The sequence below is a fragment of the Coloeus monedula genome (genome assembly GCF_965178545.1).
Source record: "Coloeus monedula genome assembly, chromosome: Z".
NCBI lineage: Eukaryota > Metazoa > Chordata > Aves > Passeriformes > Corvidae > Coloeus > Coloeus monedula.
In genome coordinates, this window is record NC_138822.1 from 61,493,221 (window position 1) to 61,507,038 (window position 13,818).

The 13,818-nt window shown below is 34.4% G+C and overlaps 1 protein-coding gene across 2 annotated transcripts in view; it reads right to left on the minus strand.

The window, feature by feature from the left end:
- The window catches only part of AP3B1 (adaptor related protein complex 3 subunit beta 1), a 164,166-nt gene that overhangs the window by 61,253 nt on the left and 89,095 nt on the right, over nt 1-13,818 (minus strand). Inside the window, exons 16-20 of one of the 2 annotated variants that reach the window (XM_082301503.1) lie at nt 11,558-11,744; nt 10,492-10,622; nt 8,236-8,347; nt 6,710-6,866; nt 3,865-4,039 (exon numbers count right to left, since the gene is read on the minus strand). In XM_082301503.1, the coding sequence (XP_082157629.1) occupies nt 3,865-4,039; nt 6,710-6,866; nt 8,236-8,347; nt 10,492-10,622; nt 11,558-11,744 (762 nt within the window). Of the gene's footprint in view, nt 1-3,855; nt 4,040-6,709; nt 6,867-8,235; nt 8,348-10,491; nt 10,623-11,557; nt 11,745-13,818 lie in introns of both variants that reach the window. The other variant, XM_082301502.1, reaches the window with a different exon arrangement.

Here is a 13,818-nt window from a genome sequence, read left to right on the forward strand (position 1 = left end):
GAAATCATATTCTGCTGTGCGAATTTTATTTCTTATCCTCCCAATATTTATACAAAACCATCGCTGACAATCCAAATGCATTGACAGATCACCCACTGTTTCCATTGTGTTAGCACTTGAAAGGAGATCAGGCAGAAAGATAGACAATTTGTTTTTGTATATTTTTTAAATAGTGGATCAGGTTTTTAACAGCTGAGTGACTGTATTATACTTGTATAAGGAGGTCAACAGTAGCTGATTTTAAAACCCCAGTGTAGAGACACCTACTTACACATGCATCTTTCTCAAATCTGCATTTTTGGCTCTACAGTATTTATGCTTACAGTATAATACGTATCTGAACACCTCAAACTATCCATATTTCAAAATTATTTAAAAGACTGTAGTACAAGAGACTGACTTTTCTATTCACTGCAGCTCAATTACAGTGAACACAACAGCTTTTTCAAAACAATTTGTCAGGACAAAAAACATTAAACCATTAATAACATATTCAGGAGAATAATCTGAAGTTTTTGTAGTGTATTTTAATGCCAGTAAGTGCATGGATGTATGTAGAAATTAAGCTCCAATGTGAATGTAATCAAACCTTTTTTATTAAGAAAATTTTGCGGAACATGGCAATGGCACCCAACACAATTTATATATATATCCAATGGTAAACATCACCCAACACATCAGTGATGTAACATAGTTCATAATATGTGGCAAACTGAGAAACCATAAAAATAGAGCTCACTAACCACAACTTCTTTTATTAATATGTACTTCAGAAAATATTTTCAGTTTTACTGAAAAGGAAATCCTAAAAAATAATCTCCCCATATAGACAGTCCAAATTAAGAACACACTCCAGCAGAATAAAATAAGCAATGTCTTTTCTAATGACAAACTATCAGAATAAAACACGCATTTCTGAGAGCCTGGCAGAAACCATCTGCTTCCTGGGTGGTCTGAAAATAAGTCAGGAAGGCAGCAGAAAAATACATATGTGTAGTTCTTGTAAAATGTACCCCGACACATAAGGGGGTCTATATATAAGACTTTAACAATAATGTTCTTTAAAGTTTGTTAAAAATTGTTTTTTCTTTCCAGCTAGGAAGGGGTTATCAAGGTTATCATGAGTTACCTTCATCTATCATTACAGGGCTCAAAACAGGTTTCTCTCAAAGAAATCTATTAATCTAATCAGCACAGCAATCACCTTTAATAAAAAATACCTGTGATTCTCTTCCCCCACCCCCTTATCTGAATACATGTCTAAAAACAAACAAGTACCAGAAACACCAGAAGTATAAATGTAGGAATCAAACATGGTTTAAATGGAAACTAACTTCAAGGTTCCAGGGATTAGTATCATACACTGAAACAGTCCTCCTTCTTCAACGACATTAAATAAACTACCCCCTGCCCCTTCACATATGACCATTGCTGTTTACAGGTCATCAGCCATAGCTTGTTGCCCTTATATTAAATGTGCTAATTTCTAAATGAAAGAGAATTTAAGGAACATTTAGCTTCTGCAAAGTGAGCTCTGTGCTATCTTTTCAATGATCTCTTTGCTACTTTTCTTGCTGCCATGCATATAAACCCATTGCTATTTGTTTTAATGTCTTTTGCAGTGTTTAAAAGCTTTGCAATTTTTCCCTTCGATCATTTGACTCTATTCTCATCAAGTCTTCTGTAAACTGTTTAAAAATATTTCTTGTTCCTAACACATTTCTTTTTAGGAACTTCTTAATCAAGTAAGACTTCAGAACTACTGCAACATTCTTTCTCTTCTCTTAAAATCCAAGGCCTTGACAACTTTCCATTGACTTCAACAATTCAATCCCAAGCTTCTTGGACATTCCAGTTCTCATATTCAGTGTATTTGACTTCACACATTCTGCTGTTTGAAAATACAAAAAGCTTCTTTATGCTAGTAGTCCCCACATATCCTGTGAAAGAACCAAACAGTTTAGAGAACTGTAATGAAAGAAATTACGAACAAGGTGTTGACATCCTGAGAAAAATGGAAAAACACTGCAGAGAGAAGATACTATTGTTTGAATATGGTTTTGCAGTGGCTGCTTAGAACTAAGAACATCAGAGTAGGTATTACTTTCTGGTGAAAAAATACCATGGGCTATGAAAAGGTGCAGTCTGTTACAATTAATTCATGTCCCATCTAGTATCAAAGGAGTTTATTCTGAGAGGATTATGGTTATATTTTTTGTGTTACCATTTTTTGGCAAGATCCAGTCTGACTGCTCTAGAAGAAAAATAATTTAGACACAAACATGTTACCCAATGTGTTACTTGGTCAAGAAACAATGATCAAACCATGGAAACATATCTCCATTTCTCAAATAATACAGCCTCACTTCATCTTTTGTTCTACTTGGTTGAAGAAGGGAATTGATTAAAAGTTAAGGTTACAAATCAAGAGTTCTTAGGCAAACCCATAAAGTTACAAAACAAAGATCATGTACAATATAAGTTCAAGATTTAGAGAAATAGAGAGCCATACCTCCTTAATTAAAGGAAATGCACACTTTAACAGCTTAGTAAAGTAATGGCCTTCCATCTTAATTGGTCAAAACACACCTGTCGACCAGCTTCAAAAATTTCAAGAAATGCAGCAAAGGATGTCTATTTTGATTATTCTGCCATCTATTTAGGAGTCCTGACTGAAATGTCTTGGCTTAACTTAAAATGCATTAGCGTTTCACTTAATTTTCAATACTGCATATCAGTATTAAAATGGAAACTTCTGAGCTACAATTCTGCCCTTTAAAATTTTTTAAATAAATATATAGAAAAAAAGGCATAGGAAGTATTTGATAATAGAAAGATAATTGTCAGAAATTCTTCTACTCTTCTTCCCAAACACATTCAGCAAAAAGTTCCTCATCTGGTATTTTTAAATGCAATATAGGTAGGTAAACAGTAATCAATTCATGGCAACGGCATTAATAGTTCTATGATGCTAGTTTGAGTATAATGAACTTTTAAGCTTCTTTTCTTCACTAAGGTAAGCAATTAAATCTTAACTGGCACATGAATGGCTCTGTTGCACATTTTTGTATCCTCACATATTTTTGAAACCAATTAAAAAAAGGTATTTGAAAGCTTGCTATTTCATACATGTTTTAAGAAAGCTCACAGATTTTGAAGTAAGAGAACTCTTTATTCCTATCAAACACAGGCAGCAAGTAAAAGTTGATTGCTCATTAGGAATACTAATCCTACTCATCTATATATACACCTCAATGATAGATTCATTAACTGCACTATTCTCAATTCTAAAAGAAAATTTTAAAACTAAGTTAGTATTTCTATTAGAACATATTCAAACGCTTAAGAAACAATGTACTAACATTTGTTTCTTGGTTTTCTTTCCTCTCAGACCCAGGTACTACAGCTATACTTTAAGATTCGATTTTAATAAAATAACCATCAACATCCATGTATTAAGTTTCACCAGTTCAACAGTAACCTAAAAAAATTAAATTAAAATACAATTAATTTTATTATTAAAGAATAGTATACTATTAGAAAAAAATATTGTGTTCTGTGTATTAAAAAATAGTTAGTTTATATTCTTCTTCATCTATATGGAGTAAAAATAACATGAAATTATATAAACCGAAACATGAGGTTTTGTTTTAAAAATACTCTTACTAGCTTAAACTATCAAACTACTTTTGGACCAGTTGCTCTATGAAAAGTAATATTTTTTGCATAAATTCTTGATCTTCTCAGGTATGCATAAAACTACTATCCATCTTCATGCCCACAGAAGGAAACATGGATAGATGGTTAGATACATATTTTCGTATTTTATAGAGGTTTTAAAAAAACGTATTTTACCTTACTAACCTTATTAGAGGTAGCATTTCTAGATTTTTCAGATTCAGAGTCACTTTTAGAGTCGGATTCTGACTTGGAGCCTGAAGAACATTCTTCCGATGAAGTGTACTCTGTATCAGAGGAACTGGATGTGCTTGTCGTTTTGGAAATCCCCGTTGCTTTCTTTTTAATATCCTCTGAATCACTATATATTTTAAAAAAATGTTAAGAGACATGTAAAACCATCTAAGGAATCTGCTTAGGCAATATCCGACATCAGCATTTCAAAGTTTTATTAAATGAGTTTTAAGTCATTATTTCTCCACAATAAAAATCTCAGCTATGAATGAAGAAGTAATTTATTTAAGGCTATACAAAATCGTTCTATTACACTACACAATACACCATCACGTGTAGACTAAATCAACAAAATAGCCAAACAAAATGTGAACATATTAAATATTAAAAATATTATTTGCATGCGTCAAGCTTGTGACATAACAAAAGGGATTGCAGACAACTTTTTAAATAAAGATGCATTCATACTATTCCATCTATGATAAATAGAATGTTGGTGTAGCATGTTTTTGCAAAGTAATATTGCGTAAAAAACCCCCCCCCCACCTCAATGAATTCAGTTTATTCCTTTGTTAATTCTTCTAAATTAAACTGCGCCACTTAGAAATAAGACCTATAATGTCTACAAATAGTTCAACCCAATAAAGAGTTTATACACAAGAGCTGTATTATATTCCTTCAGTCACACTGAATGCCTTACAGCTTCAGTGACATTGTTCTTCACACAGTTAAGTTCTGCTCACCCTGCCAATGTTGGATTATGTTGGTCTGTGTTAACAGCTACTGAATATTATCTGCCTTGTTCACATCTAATAATACTTTAACTACCAATTATTAGATTACCCTTTTGTCTCAGGGGGAGTTACTACCACAGGAAATGAAAATTGTTTTCTAATAGTTATCATGGAGGAGAAAAATTAATATTGCATATAGAAAAAAACCCCTCTGTTCTTGGATCTGCAGACAACCATTTTATACTTCCAAATCAGGTGTTTCATACACTACCTGATTCAGCTTCCTTCCCAAGACAATAAATTGGTTATTGAAGTGCTTGAAGGGTAACAAGGTCAACAATAATTAAACAAATCTAGACCACTCAACTATTAAGGGTCCCTTTGGAATCATATTAAATTGTTAAACATTTTTGCTTAGCTTTAGAAGCAGTACAAAAGAATGTACTACACTGCATCACTGAGATGGCAATGTTTTTAGATGAAAAAAATACAGAGAAGGAGAACTGAAAATCTAACATGACAGAGATCAAAACAATCAGAGCCAAGTCTTCCTCCTCTTAAGAACTTCCTATGACTGAATTGCCTAAATAAAATGTAATCAAAATTATTTAAAATCAGTAACATTTAGGCCATGCCTACCCATGTAACTGAAGCCAAAATTACCTGCCCAAATTTTAGCCAAAAGCATGAAGCAGAAAATTTGAAGCTTGCAAAGCTAAAAATGAAACAACAGTACACTTCACAAAAACAGTCTAATGTAGCATATCTGATTGTTAGAACTATGGTGAAAAGCAGGTACTATCAAAATTATATCTCAATATGACAACATTTAAAAACTTGTTTGAGGTCAATGACTTAGACAAAAACTCCCTAGCATTTAAATTTTCTTCATGACAACAAAATTATCTATATTTCATTCACTGCCATTCATCAGAAGCTGTAGATGCATTAACAAGTAAGTTGCTGTGAACCCATTATACATATGAAGTTTTTTTTCAATAATTTATCTTTAGCCTGTCTTTAAAACTAGATTTGAAGATTAAAAATGTTACTTTACTGCACATCAGCCAGTTTTGATGGGTAATAATTGTTTATCTTACTGCTTAAAATTTCAGATGTTATTCTAATGAAAAGAATTTACTGGTAACTAGCTTTTTAACTTTGCGATGATGAAAAGCCTGTATTAATTTAACCTACAGATTTCATTTGTTCTGAACAGGAAAAACAATATAAATCACTTTTAAAATCATTAAATCCTGACTTAAATTAATAAAGTCATAATTAGGGCATTATGCTGTGTTTGTTATGGAAGTGGCAAGGCGAGCTGCTTTAATTACTGTCTGTAATAAAAGGAGCAGAGTGTGTACTGCGCCCCAATCAGCGCTGTCAGCCACGACTGAGCTGAGCTGCAGACTCATCAAGTGAGCTGGCAGCAGACTACAGAGTAAAGGGCGATCATGTCTGCAGAGGCCACTTGCTGACAGCAGTGGAAGAAACAGATTCATACAATCCAAGGTATTAGCCCCAATTACTCAAAATTTTAATGATACTTTAATACATGATAATGCTGTTGATAATAGGCAATCTTAAAAACGCTAGCACTTAAATATCTTACGACCGTTTCCCTTCACAGCCCTTGCCTCTAATATTTGGATCATAATCTTTTTAATATAACATTATTTAGAAAAATCAATTGTCTTAGTTACATAATGGCAAAGTGTTGAAGGACTTAATTTTAGCTCTCAGCAAAATTGCAGCAAAAGGTAATTAAGTGTTTCACACAACTATTTGATCACTTATTCAGCCTCCCAAGGTTACACCAATTTTCAACAAGCCACCCAAGATTTTACTAAAGTCAGAAATTAATCCAAACATAAGAGTAGTCTGATTAATGAAAATATGAACCAAGTTCATACACTGAGTATTACTAGTATACACTGACATCACTCCTTGGCCAATAAACCTCCAAAATAGCCTAATTAAAGGCTCGGCAGACTGCTAACAGGAAGAGTGCTTTAACACTAGTTTCACAAAAAATTAAAACCATACAAATGTATACCTACCTTTCATCGACAGCTCTACATGTTTTCTTTGCAGCACTTTCTTTGCTGTCTGATTCACTGTCAGTTGATTCTTCATTGGGAGAGGAACTCCCACTACTCTCATCAGCGCTGCCTTCCTCTTTATCTTCCTTCTCACTTTCACTGTCAGACCCGCTCCCTGAAATGAAAACAGCCCTTACAATTTTGTTCTAAATATCTTAAATAATTAGTATTTTAGAAATCCAAGTTTGTTTTAAATTAAACAATGGTTTAGTATTTTAAGATCCACTTGCAAGATTTAGTATTATTTACCCTGTGCCAAAAGCAGGCAAGGGAATTACTTTCCCCTTGTATCTACAAAATTTTTAAAATAGTTTAAGTTAAAAACCTGTCCCCTTCAGCCTACTTTTACTATTACTAAGTATTATACTTTTTCAAATTAGAAAGCCAAATAATAAATTAATTGCATGTGGATTCTTCGAAGTTACATAACCCTATTAGGAGCTGGAGATGACCTCAAATTTTCTAGTCTTTACATTCACTTAGCTGCAAAATTATCTTCTCAAACAGCTGCTTAATTAGATAATCTGTTCTTAAATACCCATAGTGACTATGATTGAATCACTGATTTAAACAAATTATTAATCTTCTAATTAATCATCTAGTTACCAAATATTCAAATATCTGAAGTGAGTATATGTTCTATTGCTTCAGAAAGCACTAATTTTAGTGATAAAATTCTTAAACATTTTTGCGTATTTCCTCAGTTTAGGAACTGGAAGGAAGCAGATCCATATTCAGATTTTAAGATGCCCCTCTTCCATTCAATTAGATGATGATAATTCTTTCAAGTTTCTAATGCTAAACATTTTCTGTGTCTCCCATAATTCTGGGAGAATTATGATCTTTACCACATCTGAAATATACTAACATCTTCTGAAACAGCTGTCTTGGGGAACTACCTATCTGGCAATAAATGGGGGAACAGTTAAGAGAACCTCTGCTTACTGAACTTGATAGGCAGCTGTTACCCTCTTCATCAATATCCCCATTATAATAAAAAGAAAACATCAGGTAGAACATCAGAGAAATACTGTAATACATTTTGCTGAATAAAATATCATGAAAGACTACACAATTAAACAAATCTGGCCATTTATCAGCACAGCAGCACATGCTATCAAAATAATTCCTCGTCACCACCAAATTCCAAAAAACATTTAAGACTTAAGGTTCCCAACAACCAAGCATCTTGGCACTTTTCGTGCAAACAGCTATGTGCCTTCAGTTTTAACTGGAGTAACAAACTCTCCTTACTCATACTAGACTCCAAGGAGGATAAAAATAGCATGCCGGCTTTTTCACCTGGGAAACGAATCAAAGACTAACTTATTTAATACGGTGAATGTAAAATTTCCCCCCAGTTTATTGAGTTTATACACAGCTCTGGCTTTGTTTGCAATTTGTTTTTTCTTTTATGTACCAGACAGTTCTGAAGATCCAGTTTTCCAGGCAATGAAAATACAAGTTCCTTTCCAAACACTTACCTGATGAACTGGTACCGGCAGACTCATCTTCCTCCTCTTCTGATTCAGAGTAGAACTTTTCAGGAGGTTTCTCCTTCTTTGGCTTGCCTAGAATTCCAGTCCATTCCTTTGCCTGTAAATAAATTCCAATTCATGTTTACCTTCGCAACCAGCAATACAAAAATATACACACAACACATGAAGAAAAGCATTCATAGTAATGGTATTAAGCTGTTGCTAAATAAATCATCTAAGCAAGACAAGAGAAGCTATTAAACTTCTCTTACTTTACACAATAAGAGAACTAGAAGTTTGGTATATACTATAAAAGGTGAGATACATCTATTGGATAGTCCAGAAAAAGATTTAGTAAGATAGATTAAAAGCATCAGTAATAATAAATAAATTTCTATGCCAAAAAAACCTGAAGGCTGAGACTTTTATTTCTAGATCCAGCAGACTATGACTAGAATTAAGGTTCAATAGGGCTAGTCACCACCTTCATGATCCCAAATTTTAGGTGGAAAACAGATGTAGACACTGTAGGTAGCCACAGACAAATTATATTTCACTTCCATTGCAATTTGCCAAATAAAAGTAGTTTTTACTATCAAGAGAATGCCAAAATGAGGCAGTATTTCTCCTAGACTTTTTTTCTTTCCATCTACCTCCATGCTACTACAGAAGCAGTGTTAAAATTCAGGACAGGAGAAAAAAGCAAACTGGCAGACAACTCTATCAACAGCATGATACAGGTCTGCCTCATCGACTGATCTGATCTGGAATAACTTCTAAAATAGCTCTAACAGTGACCTGCAAGGCTAAACAGCTCTAGAGGCACACTGGCTTCCTCTTAAACACCAAAAGCTGCTAGGGCTTAAAAAGCCAATATTCTTTTGGATATAAATGACAATTTGCATGTCGAATGCAGCTAAACTCAGCTTCACTCACACAGACAGTACTAGGGAAACCACAAAATTAATGAAAATGAGATACCCTCCAAAGAATATACTTGCAAAAAAACCCCCAATATGGTTGAAGGATTTTCCTGCTCATTTTGAGGCTTACATAGTTGGATGAGGATGTTTTTTACTATGTTGTAGGTGGATGTTATGCCATTTCAGCAATTTCCTGTAATACTTTCTGGTCTTCTTGACAAAAGCACCTCCACACATTCTCTCTTCACACATTCTGCCAACCCTATCATTTATAATCCTCTATTTGAGCTGATTACCTCCAAATTCTTCCCATAAATGCTTTTAGAAGTTTGTACACAAATACCACTTTTCCTGAAACACATGTAAGAAGGCAGACACATAATATTACAGTAATAAGGAGAAATGCTAGTTCTATCAGATTTCTGGCCACTGGCTTCTTAAGTCAGACCTATTTTTCAGAATTTTCTTCGCTCATTCTGTGTATAACATCTCATATGCAAATTAATTCATTCTTGATTTACTGAGGAAGTTGGCTCATTACAAGGACTGCATGCTTTTCTGTGTGTACCTGTTACATTAATGCCGTGCCTCCAGGAGCACCATCAGCACGCTATATACCAATACGTTTACATTCCTCTTACTGATCAACAGCTTTCACTGGTATTCCAGTAGGACTCTGGTACCTGACACATAAATCACAACTCTGGTACCTAAACATGACTTTGCCTCAGAGTTTATGCTACAGTAACACAAAGCTATTGCTAGTAGGGAACGAGCCCTATGTGTCAACACGACTAGTGCACTTACCGATGACATTTTCCTATCATAAACTTCCCTAATCCTCTCCAGATTATCTGAAATGTAAACCCTGGTCTCTTCCAAACACTTCAAAACATACATAATCTAATCCCTGTAGCTGCTTTTTGTTGTTTGTATTACCTTTTTCAGGTCTTTTTTGTTTAGCCTTGGATTTGTACTCAAACCAACCTTTCCATTTCTGACTTCGTTAGTCCAGCTACACTCAATTAACATACTGCAGCAGAGTGAAGATAAAAGATATGAAATCCGAAGTGAGATGGAGCTGAAAAAAGCCTATTTAATCCACAAGTGAAGCAGAAGTGGCCTACAGTTTTATCCACTTCTGTCATTGAAAAGAACTAGCATCAAGAAAGTGTCCAGATGCTCCATTTCTAAGACAAAATAAGCAACAGGGATGGTCCCATGCATCAATGGCTTTCAACGCAGCCCACAGATAGTATTTAAATACTTGTAGTTTTGGCCTAATACTCTGTATTGACAAGTGCCTTCAGCAAAGTTACTTTCAGTGACACTGACGTACCGACTCGGCCACGTCGACGTTTCGGACGGAGGGGTCAGGTGCCACCTCTGGCCAGTCGGACAGCTCCAGGTACCCAGTGGCTCGGCTGTTCAGTGTGTGAGACAAGGTGCCAAGCTGGAAATGATCCCGATCTATTAAAAAAAAGGGGGAAGGGAAGAAATACACAAACACTGTGAGTTCTACCACAAGGAGCAATCTTAATCAGGGCTAAAGGTAATTGCCATTGTATTACCTCAAATGTCATGGAATAAATATAAACTAGGAAGCTCTTCATAGGTCAAAAAACTGATTTCAGCCCATAGATTACAATAATCTCCCCCATAATGGTCAATAAAAAAGCTAATCAGTCAGTGTGTTTAGAGGTGTTGCTCTGAAATGTAGCTTCTCTAAAAATTACTTTACTGTGAATATTAAGAATGACAGCACAGTTAAACAATCCATATACATGTCTTGGCACAAACACATCCAGAATTTTAATAGTTTTCTTCAAAATGGAGCTCCTTTTAAAGCTTCAAAACTAGACCTAAGTAAGTATGAAAATTAAAATGCAAATTGCCACAATAACAGAGTATTTTTAATTTAGATAGCCTGATAACCTTTTAATTTGAGAAGACAGCCAATGGATCCTACTACTAAAACAACAGGGAAAATGCAGAGGGAAAATTATAATTTTGGAGAAAAAAATATCTACAGAGATTCAATTTATTTCAGATTCACATAACATTTGAAATACTCACATTAACAATCTTCTAATAAAGTCCAGATAAAATACTAGAGCTATTTTCCTAAACTGACAATAGTCTTCCTCAAAAGACACAGCTTCTGTTATTTAAACAAAAATTTAAAATCCATATGAATAGGAATGGATCAGTTTGCCAGGGTTTATCATTAGAGAAATGCACTGTGCACCTTGCTTGCTGAAAAGTAAGTAAGCAGAGCGAGCATCCTTGCATATTAATCTTTTCTATTTGCTGAGTGACACAATTTGTGAGAGTATTTGAAATAGAATAAGCTGCCACATTCCTTTACACAATGAACATTTACCAAATTATTTTGGCAGTTATACCTTTAAAAGGAGACTCAAGCAATGGGGCAGGTTTCTGTGCCAGAAATATTTTTTTGGCATATTTGCTTAAAGCTCCACTCTTCTCATTCGGAACAATAAGCTGCCTAATAAATCTTGTACGGTCTCTGATGTCGTAGCTTTGATCATACTTGCCGAGATTTAATACATACTGGGTAAGCAATTTTGTCTGTGGAAAAAAACAGGACAAGAACAGAATACAAGTTATTTATGATTATTGATAACTCTGGATAAACATATTTAAAGAGGTAATAAAAATGAATGGTTATGTCAAACAAATGTTGCTCCACAGGGAATATGCATTTCTAAAGCTGCAAATGGAATTCTGCAGCCAAAGCACATGTCCTCTTCTGTATTGGGGAGGTGAATGCTGAGTACTGAGAAGCAGCCATGTGCTAGATTATTAAACTGCTGAAGTGGAAAGAAAGGCATCATTAAAAAAATAATCATATATGGCAAACCCGCTGAAGGGTCTACGTGAGGATAATGAATGTGGAAATACAACTAAAAACATGGCACTCAAAACTTAATCGGAAAAATATGCAGGACATCAAAACATCAGAGGGTATTAGGGGGCTGGCAAACTGCTTCTGCTGAGGTGTGTTTTATGAAGAGATACTGTCCCTGGCATAAGCAGTGTCTGCACTCTGACTGCACTCAGTTACTTTATCCTGAATTATGACCCATTAAAGCAGACACATGAATCACTGAACTGGATTACTGCAAATTATTTGCAGTGCATTTAGCTGTTACTTTTTCATAAAAGCAAGCTGCCGATGCCCTCTAAAAACCAGGATAAAAGACTTCTTCCATTTTTTTCTTGAAGCTTAAAGCCTTCAGTAATATTGGCCATTTATTTATTTATGTAAGAGAGCAACTTATACTATCACAGGTTTTTACAGCATAATAACAGCTTTCTAATTTGATGTCTGAGAATATTAACATGTTACAAATAATTTTAATAATTCAGTTAATTTTTTAAGGTAAGAAAATAATATAAGAAAGGAAGGAGACATAGAAAATGGAAACAATGTAGTGTAACCAGAACAACAGTGCTGAATAGACTGGACTCCACTAGATATTATTTGAAACACGTATGCCACTTCCTTTATATACAAGCAAACAGGAAAAAGAGCAGAAATAACATACCATCCTAAGGAAGTAAATTTTGGTACTTCCACTCAGAATGGATGCATAACACAGGGTTAAAAATGTATCATCATGAGAGATTTATTTGCTTTATAAGAAGAAACAACCTTGCATATACATATTGTTTATCATGCTATTGCTATGACAATAACAGAGTTACAATCATGTGAAAAATGAAAGAAAGAAAAATATGTCCCAAAAACCAGTGAATTTTTTTATATACCATTTGCTAAAAAAAAAGTTCAGATTAATAATTTCCAACTTGAGGAGGCAAGTTGAAGTTTTTTTCTAGAAATATAAAAATACTCTTTCAGAATACTGATTAACTCCTATAAGTGAAACACACAGTACACAGAAAATGCTTCTAATTGAAACCCCATCAATACAATATATGCAAGCATTAAAAAAAAAAAATCTATGGTACCGAAGACTGGAAGAAATTAGTTATTATACATTAGAGTAATATAAAAATATAGTTTAAAAAACCTTCAATGAAATATTTTTTGTTTCTTTTTTCTGATACCCAAGAATGGCTCTGTGAAAAGATATTTTTTTCCTTGAGGTACTGTCTTAGCTCTGGGAAAGGCAAAACTTTCCCATATGCATTTCACAGTTTATGGGCAGCTATTTCTGTATGAGGGTATAAAATTTTAAACAACTGCATCACACAGAGCCTACGTAATCTGCACTCATGCAGGACGTATGCTGCTCAATCTAAATGGAATTGGAAGGGAGGGTTCCCAGGTAGCATGAATTAAACTAAATGAGGGATACCTCCTGCAGCCTCTGCCATCACTTCTCCACTGTAAAACAAGACAAGACTCCTTGCTGTCATGGCAGAAAGCTCAGGAGAACGGATCATAAAACACAATGGTCTTAGCCTGTGAATTGCTATAGGAATGGGAAAAGTTGAGGACCTCATCAAAGTGGGCATTTTTTTAGTGAGTGTTGATGCAATTACATAAAGACAAATTAGACAGATGAAGAGTTGGTCCTGAAAGACTGCATTTCCTTTAATGGGATCATTTTCTCCGTGATCCTCTCCCTTTTCCTCCCCCTTCTTCTGTCCCCTAAAATATCATTTTCATATTGTT